The sequence below is a fragment of the Podarcis filfolensis genome, assembly GCF_964270895.1.
Source record: "Podarcis filfolensis genome assembly, chromosome: 3".
Lineage (NCBI taxonomy): Eukaryota > Metazoa > Chordata > Lepidosauria > Squamata > Lacertidae > Podarcis > Podarcis filfolensis.
This window is the reverse complement of record NC_139606.1, coordinates 52396087-52414279: the sequence shown is the minus strand read 5'-3', so window position 1 is coordinate 52414279 and position 18193 is coordinate 52396087. Positions and strand designations below refer to the sequence as shown.

Here is an 18193-nt window from a genome sequence, read left to right as displayed (position 1 = left end):
CCATTTTATGGCAACTATATCAGTTTCCAAATGTGCCCTCAAGCCCCATAATGTTGGGAACTCCTGATCTAGGTAAAATAGAATTACAAACTTTTCATGTCATTATTTATTTCATATATTTGTATACTACTTAATGCCAAAACAGACTTTAAGCAGTTTATAAAAGATAACTGCATTGTTTACATGGTGAAATTATAGGCTATTTTATCATTTCAAAAAAGATGAAGTATGTGAACTAAACTGCCTTTGTTTCTGCCAGGAATAGAGGGGTACATTGTATCAAAGACTAGCAGGCAGCGAAGTGTCAGTTAAACTGTCATTGCAACCTAGTGTTGGCAAGATGCCTATATTTGAAGTGGTTTCTAGCTTTATATTCAGTATCGCAGGCATCAACAGGGTAGCCAGTTTTAATTGGATCATAGACATGCTTCCTCATCTTATTGGCTCATAATTACAGACCAATAAGGGTTGAATTTCACCCAAATTGTAGTGATTGGGTAAGGAGGGATAGTAAAAGGTAGCAAAGCTCTGTGGCAGTCCTGAAAAGAAAGGTACTGTCAAGTGACAACTGCTTATTGTAAACTTGAGGTGGCAGTTGTTGCTGCGCCAGGTTGAAGACTGCAGAGAAGTGAAGAACTCCAGGCTGAAGGAAAGGAGGACCAAGTTGAAGCCTGCATGTAAAGTCCTAGGTGATGGGAGTTGTGTGTTAATTGGAGAAAGAAAATGATAGGGTAACTGGCCATGCTTGGTTAGGGGATAAAACTGCAGTTTTACATGTCTAACTTCTTAAAGGGGCAATAATCCTGTTTATGCAGTGCTATTTAAAGTAACTAAGTGTAGCCTGATAAATAATCCTTCAAACAAGCATTACTATTAGTTAATACTTAAAAATAGCTTCACTACAATTTTAGTGCCTTGTTTTTAACTTTAAATTTAGTATTCTAATCTGCTTTGTCCCATATTCATCTGTAGCTACTGAAAGGTTAGCTGTTACAGGAGAATATAAAGGTGTGCTATGGTGGCTGCAGAGATGAAGTGCGGGGCAGGGGGCGGGCACAAGTAGAATAGTCAGATGCGGGGATTAAGTGGAAGCTAGCAGTAAGGAGAAAAAAATATTAATCGCCACAATGTAACTGGTGAGAAAAATACAAGAAGGTAAGTGACTACATGTTGGCTTAATAATGTTCTAGGTTTGGGCCATTACAATAACAAACATATATATAACAATTAAACAAAAATACAAGAAAACCATATAATGCAATAAAATCCTAGAAAAACAGAAACATAGTAGCACACTTTAAAAGCATCTTAAGAGACAAGGGAAGCCTGACTTCAATTGTCTTTGAGATATAGATTGTAGGGAGTAACTAAATTCCAGATTAAAAAAACAGCAATAAAATATTTGAGAGTGGTATTTTTCTAATAAGAAAAACTACCAAAAACTACCAAAAGTGAGTTTCAGAGGAAATGTAAGATTAAGGAAGAGATAGAGAGATTGGGTCTCTTAGCAGTTGCTATTTTACCTAATACTTAAGTGACTGGCTAATCTTTAAAATAGCTGATCTTAAAAAATAAAAGATGAATAGTGAAAATTGCATGTGTTGTATCTATCCCTTTCTAGACAATCCGTTGAACAATGAGAATTCTCGAACCTCGATAATTGCAACAAGCAAAACATCTGTAAAGTCTTCGATTTTTCATAAAGATGCTGCTACTCTGGAACCACCTTCTTCTGCTAAGATTACCTTTCAGTGTAAACACACAAGTGCCCTTTCTTCTCATATTTTGAACAATGATGACTTAGAAGGGCTTTCTCAGCCAAACAAAGGAGACATAAGCCCTGAATTGTCAGTCCATTCTCTTACAAAAGAAAGCACTTACAATGTGAAATACCCAACATCCTTCAATAATATTCTCCATTCTGAAAATTCACACACAGAAAGTAATAAAAGTGAAATATTCCCTGCTTCGTGTGAAACAGTTTATGAAGACATTTCCTCAGTAAGTAGACATTTGCCTCACAGAAAGTACACTGGAATAAGAAAAACTACAAAGGATTTATCTCTGCATATGAACCACCAAATGGGTGAAAGTTTTTCGGTTCAGAATTCTAACTTTTCAGATTTGGTCCACTCCAAAAATAAAGCATCCTATGAAGCAAATAAAAAAGCCAGCAACACAAATACAGATAACCTCTTCCCAGCACCAGAAAACTGTGAAATGGTGTCTTGCTCAGAGGGTAATCGAACTAGTATTTATTCTGCTGAAGGTAGCACTGATGGAGATGGCCTTAATAACCTTAAAATTAGATATGAAGAATTTCAGGAGCATAAAGCTGAAAAAACAAATGTTAATCAACAAGCAGCGCATTACATGTTCTTTCCTAGTGTTGTTCTTTCTAATTGTCTCAGTCAGCCACAAAAATTAGGTCCCGTTACATATAAATTGAAAAAAGGCAAGAAACAATCTAGGTTAAAACTAAATAAAAAGAAAGTAATTCTTAGCAATCAGCCATCTACAACTATCAGCGATATTGCTTCCACAAAAGAGAGCTGCTATGTACAAGGTAATGCTAGTAATAACATTCCTGATAAAGAGAGTTTGTTACCAAATGATATCATTCAAGTTTCTCCTGGTGCTTCAGAAAATAAATTGTCTATGGATACAAGTAATTGTATTGACTGCCATTTTGAAGATGGAGCTGATGGTGCTCGAGAATCTGAGCAGGCGTTTGGGCTATGTGGAAATAAATACACACTCAGAGCTAAACGCAAGATAAATTATGAAACTGAAGACAGCGAATCTAGCTTTGGTGTGCATAATTCAAAAATTAGCCTACCTCATTCTTTGGAAAATGATGAAAATATTGATGGGTCAAAAAAATGTCGAAAACGAAGAAAACTTTCTAAAAAATTACCACCTGTTATTATAAAATATATTATTATAAATAGGTTCAGAGGGAGGAAAAATATGCTTGTTAAACTAGGAAAAATAGATTCTAGTGAGGAGCAAGTTACACTTACAGAGGAAAAAATGAATCTATATAAAAAACTTGCACCTTTAAAGGACTTTTGGCCAAAAGTTCCTGATTCGCCTGCAACCAAATATCCTATTTATCCATTAATGCCAAAGAAAGGTCACAAAAGAAAAGCAAAATGCAAGTCAACCAAGAAAAAGGTTGGAAAACTGCAAAACATGAACAGTAAAAATATTAAAAGAACCCTATATTTCAGAAGAAGAACCTCTGCCTTTCTGTCTCCCCCTCTACCATCATATAGCACTGAAGCTGAAGACTGTGACTTGAACTATAGCGATGTTATGTCTAAATTAGGCTTTCTGTCAGAAAGAAGTGCAAGTCCAGTTAATGTATCCCCACCTCGCTGTTGGTCTCCCACTGACCCAAATGCAGAAGAAATTATTAATAATCTAGAAAAAGAAACATTAGTGTTTAAAAATGCTACCACATATAGCACTAAGACTGTTAATTCCCATACAGGAAAACATAGTCAAGCAAAAGCTCAGACTAAAAAATGTAAAAAGCAATTTGTTAATACTACTGTTAGAGTTAATAAAAAGATTAGGAATAATCTGACTAACAAAACCGGAAATGAGGTGAAGAGAAAGCCTAGAGCAAAACAAAAAATAGAAAAAGTGTCAAAGTTGATGACAGTAACCGATGAAAAAAGTAGTTTTCCTCCTTCAACTGAGGTTAAACTTGTGCTGAACCACCATGATTTACCTGAGAATGCTCACAGCTTGGGAAACTCGCAGCCACTTTGTACCCAAAAAGATATCCAAGCAACTGGCTGTTCAACAGGGCATCTACCATCAGCACAACTGCCATTGACAGCTCATGCACAAGTAAATCCATTGATATATTTCCATTCACTCTTGGAAAATGAAAAGCCTGTAGGATATCAAGGTTCCCTCCTGACACAGGAGGACCATCATCCAGCCATAACTTCTGTGGTGTCTGGAAAGGAAAAAGCCAAAATGAATTTCCAAAGAGCTACTAGTCAAAGTGGTATATTTAGGACAAAAGAACCAATTCAAAATAATTTATTTGACCAGTCTCACCATATATCTCAGGTAGCACTGAATGCATACAGTTCTAAAGATATAATGCATAAAAAGGCTGAAGAGGTTACAAATTCACAGTGCAGACTTTTATCCCCTGTTGGAAATGTAAATGAAAATTATATTTCTTCAGACGCAATGAAGATTGATCAGATTCATCCTAGTAAACTTTTGCATTGTAAAGATAATCAGCAGCAGATTGTTTATCTTCCAGAATCAACAAAAAATGCTGAGCATATTTCTTCTTTTTTTAAAACTTCTGAGGAAAGCCATGGATCTTTTCAGTTGCCAAAAAAATGCTTTGTAGCTTCTTTGAGAAGTCCAGTTAAAAAGCTGGGATGGGAACAGAAACAAAGAGGATTTATTTTGGATATGTCACATTTTAACCCTGAAAAAAATATAAAGCAGAAGGGTCTGTCAGAAACAACCTCTCAAACCAAAGCTGATTCCCAGTGTAAAGGCAAGACACTGGTAACACCTTCAGCATTCAGTGAAGGACATTCTGGCTTAGCTGTTCTTAAGGAATTACTTCAAAAAAGACAACAAAAAGCACATCTAAACAACATGCATGAGCAGTTATCATTTAAAACTCAGTTGAACAGAAGTGCTTCCTACCCTCTTGATCAAAACAAATCAGTTAAAAAATCACGTTCAGTTGCATCCCCAAGAAATCCTCGTACATCTAAGGAGAAAAAAACTAAAGAAAAAAATCTCAAGCTTTTCAAAGATTCTGCAAAGCAGCAAAACAGTAAGACTGGCCATGTCTTATCTGTTGATAGCCTGGTTTTTGGTTCAGATCCAGGTTTTGAAAGTTGCTACTCACTTGAAGACAGCCTGTCACCTGATCATAATTACAATTTTGATATTAATACTATAGGACAGACTGGATTTTGCAGCTTTTATTCTGCAAGTCAGTTTGTCCCAGCAGATCAAAATCTACCACAGAAGTTTCTGAGCGATGTAACTCAGGACCTTTTTCCAGGTCAAGCAGCAGAAATGGATCTTTTAAGTCACAATAGCAAAATTTCTAAGGAAGAAAACCATTATTCTTCAGACCCCACAGCTTGGTTAAGATCTGGTCCACTAAGTCCTCAGCTTTTTGATAAAAGGTGCCCTGATACGAATGAAAACCATCTCCACAGCCAGTGGAAAAATAACATTATTACATCACCATCTGAACCTAGTTTACCACTAGATGTGCAACAGGCGGAGATGTGCCAAAAAGAACAATTTCAGTTGGAGAGAAATGCAGTGAAGAAAGGAATTTTTCTTAACCTTTCATCGCCAAATAGTGATTGGAGTCAAAACCACTTTAGAAAGGAAGCCACTTTTGAACCTGTTCAGTCACTTGATTCAATTAGTATATCTTTTTCTTCCATTTTATCATCACCGGATGGTGAACTTATGGATGCAGCTTCTGAAGATTTAGAGCCGTATATTTCAAGAAACAATGAGGCGTTAACACCAACCCCAGATAGTTCACCCAGATCTACAAATTCCCCCTCACAGTCAAAAAATGGAAGTTCTACACCTCGTGCTGCTCACATCCTTAAGCCTCTCATGTCACCTCCAAGTCGTGAAGAAATTATGTCAACTTTACTGGATCACGATCTTGCAGAAGCAATTTATCAGGAACCATTTTGCAGCAACCCTTCTGATGCACCAGAAAAGCCAAGGTAATGTGGTAATACCAGTGGACTGAAGTCAAATTTTTCTATTTTATACCTATGTATTTTTAGTTGGCTTTAACATAATTTATATAGTCATGGGAAAATTAGATGTAGCTTTAATGTAGCATTCTCTCCTATTCCCTTAAGCAAGAGCTAGAATTGCATGGGGTTAAAGTAGCTCATTAATGTACAACAGGGTTTCCAAAACTTGGATCTCCAACTGTTTTTGGACTACAACTCCCATCATCCCTAGCTAGCAGGACTAGTGGTCAGCAATGGTGGGAATTGTAGTCCAAAAAGAGCTGAAAACCCAAGTTTGGGGAATCCTGAGATTCTATAAAAAGAAAATATTCTGCTTTATCTTTGCAGATTCATAAATTCTGGGCACCTTGAAGAATTTAACATAGGGTTGTATTCAATGTTGCAGGTGTAGAAAACAAACTTGCACAGTCAGTCTTACCTTTCCCCTCCTGCTCCCATTGCCTATCTTGTAAAACCTCTCCAGAGGGTGGGGGCATGACATACTGTATTACACAAGGCTGAAGTTGGCAGGAGGTATTGCCGAAAATTGAGCAGAAAGACTTATAAAGGCAAAGGAAAAGATCTATTGTGCAAATTCCTCCTGCTCATGCAATACTGAATACAATTCATAGTCATTAGCTATTGCTATGGGGAGTATTGAAATGTGAATCAAAACTTTAAATGTCTGCTTCTTCTTTGAAATGTTGATGACCTAATTTGGATATTGACAAATACAAGAGTTGATATTATGTGATGGAATCTTTTTTCCTGACAGTTCTTTCCTTCTATTAAGATAAACTTATTGTTAACTGGAAATAATATCTTCACAGAGAAATTGGAGGACGACTGCTTACAGTAGAAACCAGACTTCCAAATGACCTACTTGAGTTTGAGGGAGACTTCTCATTGGAAGGGCTGCGACTATGGAAGACTGCATTTTTGGCAATGGCACAAAGCCCTAGACCAGGCTCTCCGCTTCGCAGTAGCCAGTCCACTACTGACAAAAAGCAAAGAAATAACCGTAAAACTAGTGAAGACAAAAAGATAGTGATCATGCCTTGCAAATGTGCACCAAGTTGCCAGCAAGTTCAGTCATGGCTGCAGGCAAAAGAAGATTATGAACACTTTAGGAAAAGAATGATTACCAAATCGATTGAGGTGGAAAAGGTTGATGAGAGTTTGAACCGCACGTCTTTGCCAAAAAACATGTGTTCTCAAATGGCCAAGGCAGTTGAGAATTCTATCTTGCCAAGCAAAAGTCTTGTAGGATCAGAAGGTACTTGTTTTTCATCCTCAAATCCAATGCCAACACAAACCATGGAAAAGCATGATACAGATATCCCTGAAATGAGTAAGACTGTGCTGCTTGACACTGCAGCAATAGAAACAGACAGGGATGAGGAAAATTATGTTGATTATAGCTCCCCTGATTCATCAGTGCTTCCTCCTTGGCAACAAGTAACATCCCCAGATTCCAAACAATCTTCCTCAGAAGATTCAGAGGATATTTTATCCTCTATAGAAGAAAATGAAACATTAACAGATGGAGAACAGAAGCTTGTCAAAGGGGAAAGCAAGATACCCTTCACTGTCTCCCCATTTGTGAACAAAGGATGCAATAGTAATTCTGAAACTGCTTGCCTGCATAGTACACCCCTTAGAGAGGAAATGTGTAAAGGAGGAATAACTGAAACACCTGGAGTCACTCCATTATTACCAGGTAAGATTATGAAAGGAGTCGTTTGCAGAAATTGAAAGTGAAATTATGCAAACATATATGTACTTATGTAATAGAAGATAGCAATAAAAGCTTGAAACCACTTATGGAAGTCCTATTAGACAAGTAGTTTAAGGTTTACTAATAGAAAATAGCCTTAACCAGAATAACTTGATTTTTTCCATAATATGTAATTAGCATGACCAAGGAAATGAAGATTAATTTTTATAATTGGGATAACTTTTAGGACCAGCAGTATAAGATGCTGCAGTGTCAGACCATTCTATGCCTTGATATTGTACTTAACATTTTGTAGCTTTTGAAAAATTAATTCAGTAATACTAAAGGATGCTTTAGTGTATTTTTGTTGTGGTAGTCACTCATTACTTTCTTCTCTTTCCTTCACCCCAGGACCAAACATTCAGAAATTGAATCCTAGAAGGGGAAGGAATGTTGATGCTTTTCGAAAAGTACTTTTAAGAACTCAAGTCAAGGTAAAAATGGAATTGGATGCATTTTTATTAGGCTCAATTTTAGTTATTTTCTGAGTTCTGAAGTAAAATATTTTACCTCTTTATATTCCGGTAAGGATACATCTGTACAATAATTATACTAATTTTTCTTAATTGAAATTGCATCATAATATTTGCACTGAAAAGTGTCTTGATATCAACTGATGCAGAACACAGCAAGCGATTAACTGCATCTGACCATTGTGAACACATCAGTCTGCCGTTAAAAGAAAATCAGTAGCTCCCACTTTATTTCTGGACTCAGTTCATAATACTGATTTGGGTATATTTGAATACTGCAGGGCTCTAGCATGTTTTGTAAAACAGTCCTTCTGTTAGCAGAAATTGCATTCTGTGCCAGAAAAGTACCTTTAACTCTTTGGTACTTATCTGTAGGTAACAAAATGATCCTGACTGTGAATAATGTTGATTCCCCCCCCCCCCAAAGTCAAAGTCAGTATTAGTATGACTTTCCTTAGTGCTAAATACATTTAGAATGCATGCCGGGCACCTAGAACCTAATCTAGTCAGACTAGGGGACCCATTCCTATACACCTGCAGCAGCAAAGGACCCCTTGGTCCTGTGGTGCAATTCCATGTGACTGATATGCATGTGTGAATGCTGGAATCATGTTGATAGAGTTAGTTGCTTCCCTCCTCCAGCCTTTTATTGCCTAGCCAGAAGTTAGGAAACAGTTGGTGCGCAACCTTACAAGATTTGCCATACCCATATGGTTGCTCCATTTAGACACACTCTTAGTGGTGTGTCTAACGCTACAGTGAAATGGTTCTCATGCATGCGCATGTAAATAGAAGTTTGATATGGCAGGGCTTCTGTTCCTGGAAATGGGTATGAGTTAATATATTTTATTAGTGTTAGCAACTGAAGAAAATGAGTAATCCAAATAATGAGTAATCCCAATAATTGAATTTGTTCAATAATTATACTTGGTAGAGTTAAGGCCTTAATCAGTGAAAAGTTTATCGTTGTCAATGTTTTATTTTTACAGAACCGATTCACTCCTTTAAATGCCCCAAAGAAAGAGACTTCTCAGATTGAAGGACCATCATTAAACAACTCATATGGTTTTAAAATAAGTGTACAAAATCTTCAGGAAGCAAAGGCTTTACATGAGGTAATTTACAGTATTATTGAAGATGCTTTACCTATGGTTGCATTTGTTTTTTCTATGTTTTTAGCAATTCCTGGTTTTATCTGTAAGCTGCCTTGAGTCCTGTCAGGGGAAAAGGTGGAGTATTTCTTTCATTCTTCAGTCAGATTTAGCATTTAAGAGGGTTTGTGTTTTACTCAAACTGCTGTGGCAGTAACCAAAATTGGGCAGTTGCTGCTGTGGCAGTAACCAAAAAGTGAGATTCTTCATTTCTAATTTAAATACATCCAGGATTTAAGAATTTTAGTATATGACTGCTTGTCCACTGGATTTATTTATTATATCGTACAGGCAGCCTTCCATTTACTCACGTTCAATATGTCCACGATTGTGTATATGTGCATTGTGCCAAACTTAGAAGTGATCCAGAAACAGCATAAAGACGTCACTGAACCATCACCAAAGGGGTGGAATGGGGTGTTTGCAGGCTTTTTCAATGAGTTTCAATTTTATGTGAGTTCACTGACCCTTGTGGTGCCTCGGAACATAACCCACATGTAAATAGGGGGTTGCCTGTATTATATTTTTATCCGGCTCTTCAAACAAATACTGTCTCCCAAAACTGCTCACATCAGTAAAACAATGGCATGTCTTGTCATCAGACTAGCAAACTAAAAAGGCAAGATATGTGATGGAAGGAAAGGGAAAGGAAAGGAAAGGAAAAGAGAGAGGAGGAGGTTTGGTAATGCCAGGATGAAGTTGTGAACTGGACCCAGCTGATCTTTCTTTGCTGCTTTGCTTGTATAGAAGTGGTGCGACTACCCAGCGGCTCTTTGTAGATGGCCATAAGGAGATAGGCAAATCCTGGAGTAAAATGGTCAATATATATCAAATGTAACAGAAGTAAAGTTGTGTCAAAGTAATGCATGTAGCTTATGTGTAACACAAAATGGAATACCCAAGGAAGGCAAAAAAAATGCTTTTTCACAGCTTATCTGGAGCCATTAAAAACATGCTTCTTGAACCCTCAAATGAGTGACCAGTTGTGACTTGGGGTAAACTTGTGCCAAGCCCAGAGTGGATGAGTTGTACTGTCTGTCTGGCCCTGACTGAGGTAGATACATGCAGAGCCTTATGTAGGCCTGCAAATCTCACTCATAAGACCCAGGAAACCTGGCTTCTGTGAGACTTTGTCTTACAGGTCCCATGAGATTTGGAAATCCCAGGTCTCACACTTTCCCTCTCTGGCATCGCAACAACCAAGGTAGGTGTGTTGGATGGACACTGAGTAATCTCCCTACCTGCAAACTCGTAGCCTCAACAAGCTTTGTTAACGTCACAGATCCTCTAGGCCTCTGGCTGGTGGCAGAAGCATTCTCATCACTTCTAAAGTCATGGGACAACTGGCAATTACAGCAAGAGTTCTTTCTGAAGGGAAGGAGGAAAGCAACCTTCCTGCAGCTGTTTCTTTTTCAGCCATCTAAAAATATTGCAGGCATTTAAAAAGTGAAGCATTTAACATAGCCCTGGAAATTGTTCTAAGAGTAGCAGATATAGCAGGTGTAGGCAGCCTGGATATAGAACACAATATCCTCTTTGATGGTAACGAGACTTTGAGGTTCTTGGTTTCTAATCTAAATACAATCTGGAATAACAGATCTTTGCTTGTAACTTTGCTTGCCCTATGCTTTTGTTTATTACATTACATCAGCCTTTGCCAATCTGGTCCCAGCCTGTGCTGACTGTGGTTGGTGGTAGTCCAAAATATATGGAAAGCACCAGATTGGCAAAGGCTACGTTACATTATCTCTTGCACTGATGACCTGTGCTTGATTAGCATTAAGATTTTTCAGCTTGCGGAAAGTTAACAACTTGATCTGATAAAATAATTTACTGCCCTGCTTTTCAGCCGCAGTTGGCTCCCCAAGCAGCTTGCATTTAAAATCCATAAAGCATACAATATGTTAGAGATACATGGAGGTATCTGGCAGTTGATGTCATGGTATTCTCCAAGCTCATCCTCGAGTCTAGAGGAAGAGAGGGAAAGGACTTGCAGATGGAATGAAGGCCAGATTAATGGAAAACATGCCAACTCACAGAAGTCACCCTCCTGATTATCTGCAGTCTTCTCTTTTATATTCCCCTTACTTTGTGTCAAAACTAATTAGGTATAACTCATTTAATATGTATTTTCTTTTGATTTCACATTCAAATAATCCATGTATAATTTTTTTCTGTTGAGTTATATTTTGGTATGCTTTGTGTATTGTGAATGTAACCACCTGCCTTTAAAATAAATTTAATGTGAAGTCTAAATTTCAGAGCCATTCAAGCAGGGTGGATGCTATGTGTCATGTTTCCTCTTGCACACTGGTCATATCCTGAATTAGGTAAAAATATGTATTATTATGGTACATCATATAATTGGGCAATTCTTACTCTGTTTACATAGTGATTAAAAAGTAGCTGATGTGGGAGTTTCTGGGTATCTTGACTGTAATTTCTTATATGGATGCTTGTTTGGTAGTGATTGCATTTGAATATTAATATTTGGTTTTGGCATCCTGCTAAAAAAAATCCTCAGAAAGTGTGAAGATAGGGAATGATACAAGCTGTTTGAAATACAGTACTAACAAAACTTAATGCAGTGTATAAAGTACATGGCTTCTAAGTATCAGATACCTGCTGCAGATTGGTACTTTTAAAAAATGCATAAATCTTCAATAGTAGGGAGCAACAGTCTAGATTTCCTATACTTCTTTCATTTAATCCCAGTTATTATAATTATCACAAAGCATACTCTATATTTTTCTCAATTTCCACAAGCAAACGTGAGGTTATTTTTATTGACCAGCATGTAAAATAAATTGATAGTTTTGTATTTGATTTGATTCAAAGGTATCTTAAAAGAAGATAACAATGTATACTTTTTGCTGTAGGTTCAACATCTTACACTTCTCAGTGTAGAGTTACATGCGCGAACAAGAAGAGACTTGGAGGCAGATCCTGAATTTGATCCTATCTGTGCTCTATTCTACTGCATATCATCTGACACACCGTTGCCAAATACTGATAAAATGGAAATCACTGGTGCTATAGTGATTGATAAAGACAGAACAAGAACAATCTCAAGCCAAGGTTCTTATTTCAATTTTATTTTAGGAATTTACTTCAGTGTTTGAATGTTGTCATATTTGGGTATTAATGAACAATATGAGAAAATGTGGCTTTGAAGGATCTTTGCTAGTGTTGTTTAAATTTATGTCATCTCACTGTCCAATCATGAGAAGCATAGTAATGGTTTCTACCTTATATCTTCTTTTGCACATTTGCAAGGGCTATAATGCTTTTAAATACCAATTAATAATATATTAAACCAAAGTTTAATATTTCACGGTATGCTCCTGCAGAAGTCCAGAAGATATAAACAGGAAAACATGTCTTAGAAGGAAGTGCTCAAAACCCTTGTGCTGGACCAGTTCCTTTTAGTTTGCATTGGGACTGTTCGAGAACAGCAACTTTGGTAATCTGTCAAAATTGATTTTAGTAGAAATAGCAAGTTGATTTTGTTAAATATTGCATAAGGGTTGTTATGTGGTTTTCTCTGATCTTTGAAGGGTCTAAACAGGGCCCTTATTGTATTGTACCTTTTTGGCTTTGTTTAGACCAGTGATACTCAACCTGTGGCTCTAGAGCCGGATGCTCTTGAGGCCCTACAGGCGGCTCTCGCAGTGTAGGCATCTGATCGGCGCTCCATTCTATCAGGCAGCGCGGGGAGCACTGACCAAAGGACCGGCAGTGTGGGAGTCACTGAAGTACCTCCTCCCATAGGAGGAAAGCGAAGGAGCTGCTGGGATCTCCCCACAGGTAAGAATAGAAATTGCCTCCAACCCAGCAGCCATGGGGGGAGAATGGGGAAACCTCCCTCTTTTTCCCAGCAGCTAATAGAAACTGAAGATTACAAAATGTCTTGTAACATATGATATTTGTGGTGGCACGGCATCATCACAAATTAATGTAACATCATGATGCAAGGTTGCAATGTTGGTACTTGATGTTATGCTCTGCAACAACAGTTAATGGTGAAGTGGCTCTCCAGCTGTTAAAGGTTGAGTACCACTGGTTTAGGCTAGTAAACAAAAAATAGATTTGATATTGAGAGTAAAATGTTAAACTCTGTGAGATGATTTATCATTAAACAACTTCATGCTGCCTAGCTCTAAGGTTCTGAGAAAAATAAGAAATTAGCATTATGACAAAACTTCTGTCTTTCATCCACTTTTATTTCTAGATGTTAAGAATATTAATTTCCTGTTCTTATCTTATTTTCTTCAATTTTTTACTTTCTAAAGCAATAGATCATTGTACTAAATTTTCCTTACTTCCTGGAGGCTAACTTGACGGACTCTGAAAAAGAATTTATGAATAAGACTAGATTGTAAACACAGAATTTCCCCATTTAATGTTGCAGAGTTCTTTATTTATTAGAATTGAGTGCTGGCATTTTTCGAGTCTATTTGTTTATTTGTTTTTTTAAAAATAATATTTATTAAAGATTTTTTAAAATTATAAAAAAGAAAAAACAAAAAAAGACAAAACAGAAAAATAGAAAGAAAAAATACATCCATCATTCTCAAATTTTCAACTTTCATTACCTTCTTTCTTTGACCTCCTCCTCCTCCCCTTTCTTGTATCCTGGTTAATAATTATCACAGCAAATCCTTTCCATAGTTCATAATATTTTGTCCTTACATTACCTTAATCTATTTTCATCTTGTCTTATAGCAAACCTTAAAACTTAAATCTTATTTTTACCAACTTCTCATAAGCATATCATTAACCTAATTCTTTAAACATTTTTACTAGAACCAAGTAGTTCCATTTCAACATTTTTCTAACATTCATCAATTTTTTAAATACAGTCCTAATGATAAAAGAAAAAAAAAGTAAAACAATCCAATCTTCATCCAGCGTCCCTTCCTCCTGGTCCTGGATTTTGTCAGTCCTTTTTGTCCCATTAATCTAGCACATTAACCTGGTATCCTTATATCCGAGGCCCTCAAGTCTCTTCCATGTCCCTTCATATTTTCCTTTCACTCGTGGGAACTCCAGCTTAGTAATGTTTTTGACCCTTTTCAGCAGATCAGCTTTATTTGATATTTGATACATCAGTGAATAAAGTAATGCATAGCTTATGGTTAATCTATCACTTCTATATTGTCCTGTCTAGATTTTTGGTTTAAGGCCACTAATCTTTTTCAGTCTTGCTTTGCTGTTTTTAAAACTCACATCTATTTGAAATGGTTAAGTGATAAGATTTATTCTGATAATTGTTTGAATCCAATAACTAATGCATTTTTGACAGTTTGAATATTGGATGTAGTCCTACTTATCCCATGCACCGGCAGTGGAGTGCAGAACAGCTCCCTCAGAGCCCAGCATAGTTAGCCCCTTGCCCACCATGCCACCTTAGTGACTGGCAACTGCTCCTCTTAATGTTCTCCATCATAGCCTGAGTGTCACTTCAAAGAGATGCCCTCCCATGCATCTGATACCTGAGGCAACCAGAATTTTGTACTTGTTGTAAATGTCTGCATAAAATATTAAGTTTTTAAAAATTATTTGCAGAATGATTAAGGTGATATAGCACAGCTCTTATAATGTTCATTAAACATAAGTAGTCATACTGTTGTGGGTGTAAAAGGTTTCCATTCTTTGGATCAAGCATATTAGAAACTGGGGACTGCTGAAAATTGCATTCATTTAAAACATCTATTTGTTAGTTGCTTTTAAATGCCAAGCTCTCATGAACTGATTGGAAAAAAATATAGAAAATTGCTTATGAATCACATTTCAAATGAGGCTGGCTTGGTTTGCACATCTTGGTAAACCATTTTCTGAAATAAGGTTCCCCTGTAAACCACTGAGTATGGTTTACCATAATGTGTGGACAGAGCCTTTATTTATTATCACTCTGTTGAGTGGTAAAAGCTAAATCTTTTTCTCCAAAATTTAGAAGTAAGCTTGGAGGTGCCACACTTTATTGTACCACATTTATGCTGATGAAAGGTCATAAACATTTGAACAAAAGATAATTACTTAAATCAGAGCTCTATAAAATACAAAAGCATGTGCATGCTTTCCCACAGTTTGTTCAAATATGAAATCTCCACCAACTATTTCATTGTCTGCAATGAGCAGTAGTGGCAGGGGACTTGAACAATGAAAAATCATGGCTTAATTTTAATGTGTGTTTTTTATTAAAAACAACAACACGGTATTTTACTAGAAATAAGTATTTAATTTGCTTTTCAGGTAACAGAGAACATGCACCTTTGCTTACCAGATCTGGCATCTCAGGATTGGAAGTCAAATATGCTGCTGATGAGAGAGCACTTTTCCAGGAAGTGGTGAACATTGTTAAAAGGTAGGGCATCTGTAGACCCTGCTTTTTCATCCTCTGAAACTTTTATTTAAACATTTTCAAATCCAAGTTTCCCTACCTTCTCTTCCCATGTTTAAATGGTTTTGATTTCTTGGAAAAGTCTGTTTTTCCTGCTCACAACAGATATATCTATATTATAAGGTTCTTTATGCAAGTCTCTCTTATACAGGCCTCTCACATCAATCTTGCTGGAGTTTTAATATTCCCAAACTGCATTTCAGTGTTTATTAGAAAATACTCTAAGGTTTAAATGATCTTGCAATACAAATTAAAACATACACTGTCTTAAGTAGGAAGAAGTTTTTTTAAAAAAGAACTTTATGGCAAAACTCGTAGTGGTACAGACATAAACAGATATAAAAACTGGCCTCTTTACATGTCTTCTCTCAATGGGAAAGTCCTTATTTTCCCCTGGTTTGAAAAGTTCCTGGCCAGTTTTTGTAGCAAACTCTGATCATGGCCTGTGGAACTTCAGGTGTGTCTTTCTTCAGGTCAATAGCCAAAACCTCAAAGTCTGAATGTTACCAAGGAAACAAAATTTTGAAACATCTGGCTGGAATACATTCTCAAGGAAAATGTGTACTAGGCAGAGTACATTTGCAATTCTCTCTCTCTCTGACTAGAAAACTTCTGATGAGAATGGCATTGACTAAATCCAGGAAACCAGAGTACTAAAGAGTTGCTGAGAGCAACCAACACTGGGTGGGTCCTGGCGAAGCAGCGGATTCCTGTTCAGAGAAGACAAAATTACAGGTAAGGAAATTAATTTTTTCTTTCTCTTTTTTTGGGAATCCGCTGCTCCGTCTGGCTTAGGAAACAACTTGGAAGTAACAACCCGCTACTTTTATTTTTCCTATAAAGTTCTCCACCATTTGGGGAAAATGCCACTTGGCCACATGAAGCCATGCCAAAGAATATCGTTACAATTTATTTGTATTTCTGAAGACTTAACTGCTGAAGGCTTCATTGAATGAAGAAAGCACACCAATTTCTAATATATTTGTGGTGGACATTCAAAGTTACCTGGGGAACAGCTTTTGAAGTTCTGTGTGCCTATTTGCAACATCTGTACAACAAGTGGAATATTGTGTGTACCTTCAAATATTTTGATTAGGCTGTTTTTATCCCTTGAAGGATAGGAGTTCATAACCCCTCTAGAAAAGTTGACACAAGACTTTTTTTAGGCAGTTCTCAGCTTAGAACAGTAGAGACATTTGCTCTTTTTCATTCTTTTTAAATAGTTTTCTATTAATATTGTTTCTTTACCTTGATGGTAAAGAGAATTTCACATTTGTTTGTTTTAAATACCAGATTAAAGGGCAAACTAATTTTACCATACCTTCTTGATGATGGAGATACTGTGGGAGTTATATAATTGACTGTTCATATAAAACACAGAGGTCTCAGGAAGAACAGCAATTAATACCTAAACTATTCCTTTTGGGCCACATTCTTTGCAACACCTTTCTGTAAAATCAATGACGTTCTTCAGAATAAATGTGTTTTCAATTTCACTATGAGAGCTGACAAGAATTTAATCTCTTTTCCCCCCAGTTACTATTATATTTATTTGTTAAATTTATATACTACCCTTCATCATTAATAATAATTATATTGGACCCAAAAATCCTATAATAGCTTTTGTTGCTGATTATTATGCATCACTTGATTTATTGAAAAGACTGCTGAATGGAGAAAATCCAAATGAAAATGTTTTTTGATATTTCTGTGACGTTGTGGATTTTTTTCTTTAGGAGCTATTGATTCTGATGCTGAATTCAATCCAACTACTTAGTCATACAAATAAGACCAGCAGTTGTTTGAACCTAGGGATAGTCCAAAACAATACAGCAAATATCATTTGTCATTTGGATTCCATACAAACCTCCATCAGAATCCTTGACTTAACCTGGCCAAGATTTGACAAGGTTTCAGTGACATAGGATTTGGCAAACTGCTTTATAGCGGGTCAGGCTATTGGTCCAGCTACCCAAGACATTTAGTGCTCTGACAGGCACCGGCTTACTAGCATGTCAGGCACGGGTCTTTCTGATTACCTGCTACCTGAAGATGCTGGCAATTGAACCTGGGAATTTCTGCACACAGAGCAGATGCTTTACCACTGAACTATGGTTGCTCCAGTTTCACTTTGAAGATCTTTTCAGCAAGTTCAGGATAGAAGCAAATTATGTTCACAAGTTCAAGTTGGCAGTATCTATAATAAAATGGTGATATTTGTAGGTGACATCCTTTTAGCTATGGAAGCTGCTGCTGTAGATTTTTCTGGCTACATTCAAGTAAAACTGAAGATAATGATGTGTCTGTTACAATTTCTTAAAAGCCTGTTGAGTTAATTCAGAAATGAGAACTTTTACAAAAAGAACCAAATTATTTCCTAGAAGAAACTTCTATTTTTTAATAGTACAAATGACCTGAAAAAATGTTTTGAGAAATCCAATATTCCCTAATATTACTAATGGATAAGCTTTACCAAATAATTTTTATATGTTTGAATGTCCTACAATTCCTTTTTGTCTAAACTGTGCAATTTAGAAAAGTATTCTCTCTTCTGAGATGAAAAGGAATATAACCTGTAGAACAGAGGTGGCTAACCTATGGCACTCTAAATGTTGTTGGAG

The 18193-nt window shown here is 36.6% G+C and overlaps 1 protein-coding gene across 1 annotated transcript in view; it reads left to right on the top strand.

The window, feature by feature from the left end:
- REV3L (REV3 like, DNA directed polymerase zeta catalytic subunit) overlaps positions 1–18193 on the top strand; it is a 63014-nt gene that overhangs the window by 22151 nt on the left and 22670 nt on the right. Inside the window, exons 13-18 of the mRNA XM_083608472.1 lie at positions 1622–5753; positions 6599–7488; positions 7897–7979; positions 9008–9133; positions 12049–12247; positions 15425–15536. Coding sequence (XP_083464598.1) covers positions 1622–5753; positions 6599–7488; positions 7897–7979; positions 9008–9133; positions 12049–12247; positions 15425–15536 — 5542 coding nt within the window. The remainder of the gene's footprint in view (positions 1–1621; positions 5754–6598; positions 7489–7896; positions 7980–9007; positions 9134–12048; positions 12248–15424; positions 15537–18193) is intronic.